At 39.4% G+C, this 7,360-nt stretch overlaps 1 protein-coding gene and 1 long non-coding RNA gene across 3 annotated transcripts in view; one reads left to right on the top strand and one right to left on the bottom strand.

Moving 5' to 3' along the window:
• Positions 1-460: 460 nt before the first annotated feature.
• LOC125902009 (C-C motif chemokine 20-like) lies at positions 461-2,334 on the top strand. The gene is made up of 4 exons (XM_049598092.1): positions 461-596; positions 713-833; positions 1,578-1,655; positions 1,794-2,334. Exons 1-4 carry the CDS (start codon positions 515-517, stop codon positions 1,939-1,941), a joined length of 429 nt encoding a protein of 142 aa, XP_049454049.1. The 5' UTR covers positions 461-514; the 3' UTR covers positions 1,942-2,334.
• Positions 2,335-3,525: 1,191 nt separating this feature from the next.
• LOC125901808 (uncharacterized) overlaps positions 3,526-7,360 on the bottom strand; it is a 203,470-nt gene continuing 199,635 nt past the window's right edge. For both annotated transcript variants that reach the window (XR_007451032.1, XR_007451033.1), the window contains exon 4: positions 3,526-3,549. This is a non-coding gene — a long non-coding RNA (uncharacterized LOC125901808). The remainder of the gene's footprint in view (positions 3,550-7,360) is intronic.

The raw sequence follows: 7,360 nt of genomic DNA, 5'->3' as shown, positions 1-7,360 counted from the left end.
AAATGTATGGAGCAAGATGAGGGCAATATTTTGTGTAGCAAATTCCATTTAGGCGTAATTATGCAGGGGCTATGCACTGAGAGCTAAATATGCAGCAATATACCGTAGCTTTGGAGAAAACTAAATGAAGCGAAGAAAGCGTGACGATTAGAATCTGCTGTGTCGTATATGAAGAACTTCACAGCACAATTATGAGCCCAGAAAGCATAAATTTAGATGAGAGCCCAAGGAGATTGTATGAACATAATGCATCAGTGCACCAGTTCCTCTGTGATACTCTCCCACAAGCCCACATAAACAAATAAAGGTGTTGCATAATGCAACGGTAGAAGCTCCTCAGAATTCATCATCAAAGTGCTACGTGTGCAACTTTGGCTGCCATGATGCAATAGTGGGCTTCCTGTCCTCAATTAAGGAGCCACAAATTGAAAAAACATGAGTAGTGCCATAAGTATATATATATGTGTAGGGGTGATGATTCAGTTAGCTCTCCGCTGTTGTTCACATTGTTAGCATGGCTCCCAGAGGTATGATCGCCGTGACAACCGTTCTCCTCTGCCTCATACTGGGCCTGCTCGGTCCAGCTCCAGCTGCCTGTAAGTTTATTTAACCACTCTGACTGCTCGTCACTCAGATTAAAATACAGTATATATTACATTAGGACTCTGAGTTAATAATGGTGTGTTTTCTGTGTGTCTGTGTGTTTGTGCAGTGGGCTCCAGTACAGGCAGATTCTGTTGTACGAGATACAACAGGAAGCCAGTGCCCTTCCAGCGCATAAAGGGCTACAGAGAACAAACCACCAAGGAAAACTGCCACATCGAGGCGATCATGTAAGACTCTACACCTACAAAACCACCAAACTCCAACACCGCCGACATCAAACTGAAACGCTGACTATGATATTTGAGTATCACTGTCAAACCTTTACAACAGGGTAGACTGATTGCCTTGATTGGATTGATTCCAAAATCTTTGAAAGACACCGGTAATTGTGTTTTGGGAAGCAGCACTAATTTTGTTTCTGCAGAATTTATTGCCATAAAAAACAAGCCATTTGATCTCGTCTACCACAATATTTTACTGTCAGAACTAATTACTGTGGATTTCATGACTCTGAAAAGGCAGCTGTTTGATCTGCTCCATATCTCCATAAATTATATTTATAAATGATTTGTGCGCAAGCTGTCTGGCCTCTGAGATTGACACAATCCAATTACGCAACAGAGCTGAGTATCAAACCTCAATACTTGTGAGTTCTGACCGAAATGTACCAAAAGCCGTGACTGAAAAGTTGGTCAGATACTTAATATTTGATCAGATATTTCATTTTTTGAATCATATAATCTTTATTTTATTTAAAGTTCTTTCAACTGTGTTACTGCAAGACAAAATAAAACATTTGTTACGAAATGCTTTTGTGGAAAAACTAGTTTATATTCATCAAAATGAGTTATTTTGGTATCAGTGCTAGAACTTAGGTATCACATGGGTAACAAATTAAACCTATACTAATCACTCATACACTGCATATCGTGCTTTTTCTGTGTGTTTGATAATGTTTCTTATTTGTATAGTTTCTACACGATCAGGAAGAATGAGATATGTGCGACACGCAAGGATGAGTGGGTGAGAAAAACTCTGGAATTACTCAGGTACGAGACGTCTACTCACTTTTAAATACTAACTGGTTTCACTTAAGATGTGAACCTTTAAAATTAGAACAACATTTGCATGTGAACCAGTGTTTTGGTTTGTGGGCACCGTGAGTAAAAACTCCTATTTCGTTATAGTTCAAAACTGAAGAAGATGTCCCAGCCTGGCTCTGCTGCAGATGACGGAACGACGAAGAATAGGGTAAAGCCTTCGTTTAATGATGGAAGTGGATTTTTGGGCAGTACTGCTGAAACCTTCCTGAACAGCACGGACAGTTTCTACTAGCAGGAAACAGGTCGTGGTCCAAGAGAAGAGATTTGGAATTAAAGGACTCGCGCTATAAAAATGCCAATCTGAGGGAGTGTTTCAGGGAAATTGAGCATATTGTAGTCCAGTCATGTTGAGGATTTTATCTCTGGAGAGTAAAAAAAATGCTACTTGCTTAAACATATACAGCGTCAGCTTATAATCATGACTTCAGGACAACCTGAGAAGAACAGCTTTGAGACTAATGATGAAGAATATTAGCCTAGCCACTCAGCTAATGTTTATGTGAATGAGATTTTTTTTAAAATCATGCTATGCTACTGCTATTAATCTGCTCCTTAATCAAGTTTACATGCTTGAATGCCATTACCAGTTCTCATAAACAAATAAATTTACTTCATATTACTCCAACATTGTTGTCCATGTTTATTTAATCAAGCTACAACACTGTCTCACTGAAGTGTGTCATGTAACTTTCAAAGGTAATTTTTAACAACTTTTTTTTAAAATTTAAAACAATTTTTAGCAATAGCATTTTAAACATAGTTTCAAATAACAAGTAATAGCCCAACCCCTTAACCATTTGAAACCTGAGCAAACTGGCTTGATTTTATTCAAAAACATGGATAGAAGGCAACAAACAACAAAAAGAGACATGACCCCCAAAAAAAGAAATTAGTAAAAAGAGAAAGAAAGTTAAATACAACAAACAAGGAAATGACCTGGAAAGAGCGCTATTATTTTATTATTTTATATATATTTGGGTTTTTTTGCAATTTGTAGAATATTTTTTTAGCAAGTTGCTCATTGTCTTTTCCCCCATGTTTCTAGAAGAAATAACACCAATTAGCTCAAAGTTCAAAGGTTTAAATACTTGCGAAAGGCACCTGACAGCAGCACAAGAACAGTGATGTTGCTCCAGGGTTTAATGGAAAACAAAAATATACCACTGTTATGTCTGTATGGTAAATATGAAAACAATCCCAGCCAACTAGTTAGTCAAACTTAAGTTAAGTAAAAACAAAACAAGGAAATGTCCTGGAAAAATGCTTAAAATTATAATCATTTTGTGCCACAATTGTAAATATGTAATAATAATAATTATAAATATAGTTTTTCTCTAGCTTGTTTTCTCTTTCCCCTATTTTCTAAGTAATTTTCTAATCTATTATTTTTTTGCAATTTGTGGGACATTTCTTACCAAGTTGCTCACTGCCTTTTCTCCCATGTCTAATCACACCCATTAGCTCAGGGCTCAAAGGTTTAAATCCTTGCAAAAGGTGTCTAAAAGCAGCAAAAGAAAAGTGATGTCGCTCCAGGTTTCAAAGGGTTAAAGGGAAACTTCTTTTGTGTCTGAGTGACTAAGGGGAAAAACAATTTTAGAAACTGGTTTAATATTGAGAGAAAGCGCTGCAGCCGGCAGCCAGGAAACAGGCTGTAATGTACTGCACCGTCAATCTGTGTCCACTGACAGTGCTTGTTTTTGTAAAGTTGCTGAAGTGCTGCCGAGGAAAGAAACAGAACAGAATTCCCGTTACCTTATTCTTGATCCAGTGTGTTTGTTATTGCGTATAACAAAGTGGTAACAAGTAGAAGTCTCGTGCTGAAGTCTTTTGAGTTGAGTTGCTGCAGGAAGACAATAACAAACAGACGAGATCAAACAAAAGGTAAATTTCATTTCATGTCATCTATTTGGCTCACAACCATATCACGTGGTATGGAGTACAAACATCACATACAATACGGTTTAAATAAAGCTTTGGCAAATATCTTTCTCTGTAAGGAAATAAGCTTACATTCTGACAATCAAACAAAATATGATACTCATCTCCCTCACGACTATCAGCGCACAGGCTGCAGATCCTCTGGTTTCTGCACAGCTCTTTATATCGTCCACTGACTTTAGGAATTCTGGTGTTATTTACTCTAAAATCACAAATATCCTCTCTGTACTTTTGGTTTGCACGCAACAGATACTTCTCCAGTTTAAACCCTTGTTTAATTTCGACATACATATCACATGATGTCATAGTTCTGAGCTCATTTTGCCACTTTTGTATGCTCTGATCGTTTAGCCTCTTCAACAGTTTAACCAGTTGATGTTGTTACACTTTTTTGTGAGCCAGAGGTGAGACAAGCCACATTCATCCATTATCTGCTTAACCTGCAAGACCCATGGTGACACATATGCACTCGTATTATGCAGGCTGAGCAAATAGATGTTTGGATGTTTGACTTTTCCGGAGGGATCCTTTCCATAATGCTGTCAGACATTAACAGTAAAAAACTGAGATTGTCCGTGGCAAAAACAAACACTTTTAGTGGACTATTGCTCTGAAGCGTTACATTGCAGCCTTAAAAATAAGGTCCAGGTTGAAAAATGCAGAAGTTTCCCTTTAAAATCATTCAAAGCTATATTCTAGGGCCCACAAGTGAGTATCCTGCTGCTCTGCATGTTGTGTGTTTCAGTGGCGTGACATGTGCGCCTGGTGTACTGAGAGAAGGATGCTGCCAGCACATCTGCTGGAAGGTGTCTGCAAAGTTTGCGCTGAGCTGAGCTGTCCTGTCCCCCGAGCTCATGCAAATGCATGACTTGACTGACAGGGAGGCAGCATCTCGTGCTATTTCAGATCAGCACCCCAAGGGGTTGGTGCTCCAGTCAGACAAGGTGACTCCCTCAATGACATGCTCGTCTTAGCCAAGCTGCTCTGAAGTGAATTCACTTCCCCACTAGATGGCAGAGCCGTTCTGTAAAACAACCGAGCCAGCTGCATCATGAGGTCTTGATGGTCATTTGATGAGCACGGCTACCTTTGACTTCCAGTTTCAACCAATAACAACAAGGCATGTGGAAAGAGGACAACATTTATTGTGTTTAAAGCAAACAACAGACAGTGCTCAGATGTTCTGCTCTGCACAGCATATCATAGACGCTTTGTATCTTGTGTCTCTGTTAAGCCTTATGTGAACTGAAGAAATAACACAGGAAATCACAAAGAAAGTGGAAAACAATTAAATAGCACTAGCAATAAATATAATAAATATTACAGAATAACATTAGAAAGCATTTTTAAATATTTTAAAATAACTCAAGACAGTTGGCTGTAGATATGTGATGAAGATGAGGAGTGCTTTCTAAAGGCTGGAGGTTGTCGGGGCAGCAGTAGTGTTCTTCTTTGTTTTGCGGGCCTGCCTGTAAAACACACAACAGATAACAGTTAAAGTAACAGTCTGTGTTGCCCCTTTGCATACATGATACATCATGTCTGAAGCAGCCAACTACCAGAGATGATTAACACTGCAGACGAACTGAGATGACAAAGGTCTACTCACTCTATCTCCATGATCTTGGAAAACACCCAGTCCTGCTTCCAGTGGCTGCACATTTCTCCCTCTGTGGTCTCAAATCTGGGAGGAAAAATAAGAAACAATCAATCACAGGCTCCAAAACAGTTTTCACCAACATTTTTTGATCTGTTTAATAAAATAAGGAGGTGATTCTTACATGACAGCACGGACGCACGGGGGGTTCTTCCTCTGGATCCTGTAGCCCACGATGGGAGCGGTGATGTTTGCAGTACTGACCGTAGTGCAGCACTTGATTATCTTCATTTCTGTTTTTCAGAAAACAAACAAGGATTGTTATTTATCAGCACACGTCCTTCATTTGTAGCATAAAATATGAACTGTTGTGGAGCAGGCTGCTAGTGTAATATGGTGCAGGATCTCTGACAGACAACTTACCAGAGGCTGTCGCTGCCATCACCAGAACCCCGGCGAGGAGAGCCAGGCACGCCAGTCTTCTGATGCACAGCTGCATGGTTACTGTGTGTTGTTCCAGATGTTCTTAGCAGAAGCTGATGGCTTGATCTGGCTGATGGAGGCGAATGATCTCTCAGACCAGACCTCTTGGTTTTATACCGTAAAATGAGGAACCAGAGGAGACAAACCGGATGAACTCTCGCCTAGGGCTTTCCACATAGTGTGTGTGTGTATCAGGGTGGGGGACACACTTGGGTGACGCCGATAGTCGACCGTTTCCTTTTTTGTGATTTCATCATGATTGATGCTGACTAAGAGATTCCCTCAAATTGACACTACAGTGCAGCCACTCTTAGCGAGTAATTACTTTTATCATTATCAATAACACGTAACAGTTAAATAAATTATCATGCAATTAATTAACATATAACCTGCTTTAATCTACAAATAGATCAGATTTTCAGGTTTCAACCTACGTTTAATATTCTTATAGATATTCTGGAGTTTGCATATTCGTACCACGTTTATGTGGGTTCCCTCTGGGTGTTACTTCATGCAGTCCACGGGCTTCTTTAGGTGAATCGGGAACTTTAATTGCTTGTACGTGGCAATGCAAGTGTCAATGTGTCTATAAATGTTAGCTCTATGATAGATTGGCATCATCCAGGTTCTCACACAGTGCATGCTGGGATACACTGCAACCCCCAGAGCTTTGAACAGGGTAAGCAAGACACTGAATGGATGAACAGGCATTTAAATGATTCTGTATTATCTGTAACATCCAGTTAACTCTCTGGTATGTTGTATTTTAAGTGATGCCTTTATAAATCCTGCTGACTTCAGCAATAATTTAAAGGCAGCATCATGTGCTGGTCACTGTAATCACTGTGTCATCTTTCTCTCTTGCTATCCCTCCTTTTCTCTGCTACTGACCATCATGGTCAGTACTGGGGTAAGAAAAAGGGGAAGGAAGGAGATGCACTTCTTTCAGCCGCAAATTTCCGAGCATCCTCTACCCAAATTTGGTCATTTGTCATTGCATCCTCTGTCCGTTTAGTTACAAGTCTCAACTTGTTGGAGGGTGCCGTTATGATTCAGACAGTTGAGGCAGTAAAAAAGAACAAAATGACTGTGCAAGTAGAGATGTACTCCTTGATATATTTAATATCTGATTTGCCACAAACTAATTGGGATTTTTTTTCAACCACAGATTTATGAAAAGCTTCCAACCAAATAACTGCCAAAAAGACTAAGACTCAGGTTCCTTCCTGCCAGTGTAACTGCCAGTAATGTCCCACAAGACACGAGTTGGTTCAAAAAGCAAATTAATTTGTTCAGTCTGGCTTTTATTTCGCACAATCATTCATATATATTGAATGTTTTACATTAATACTATGCATATTTCAACTATATATAAATATTTTAAAATCACTTGTCTCACAGGGGGATAACTCATCCGTGACTTTTGTAGACCTCAACTCATGGTCAGCAGGAATTGCATTATAGGTGCTCATCTCCACTTAGAAGTCTTACTGATTTGGTGGTATGTAGCCTACTTTACCACACACACAGTATTTGAATCCAAGGACAGATCACAGAACCACCTGTGATCATTTCTCTGTGGGTTCAGTGAATAAAAACAAAGTTAACTCACAGTTAAAAACTGCTAGAAGAC

Source organism: Epinephelus fuscoguttatus, linkage group LG15 (genome assembly GCF_011397635.1).
Source record: "Epinephelus fuscoguttatus linkage group LG15, E.fuscoguttatus.final_Chr_v1".
Lineage (NCBI taxonomy): Eukaryota > Metazoa > Chordata > Actinopteri > Perciformes > Serranidae > Epinephelus > Epinephelus fuscoguttatus.
This window is presented reverse-complemented; position numbering and strand designations above follow the sequence as displayed.

Bases quoted from the DNA above. Each gene is read 5' to 3' on its own strand.
- LOC125902009 (XM_049598092.1), top strand. From the start codon at position 515: ATGGCTCCCAGAGGTATGATCGCCGTGACAACCGTTCTCCTCTGCCTC. The intron at 597-712 runs GTAAGTTTATTT...GTGTTTGTGCAG, and splicing joins CGGTCCAGCTCCAGCTGCCT to TGGGCTCCAGTACAGGCAGA. The intron at 834-1,577 runs GTAAGACTCTAC...TTATTTGTATAG, and splicing joins TGCCACATCGAGGCGATCAT to TTTCTACACGATCAGGAAGA.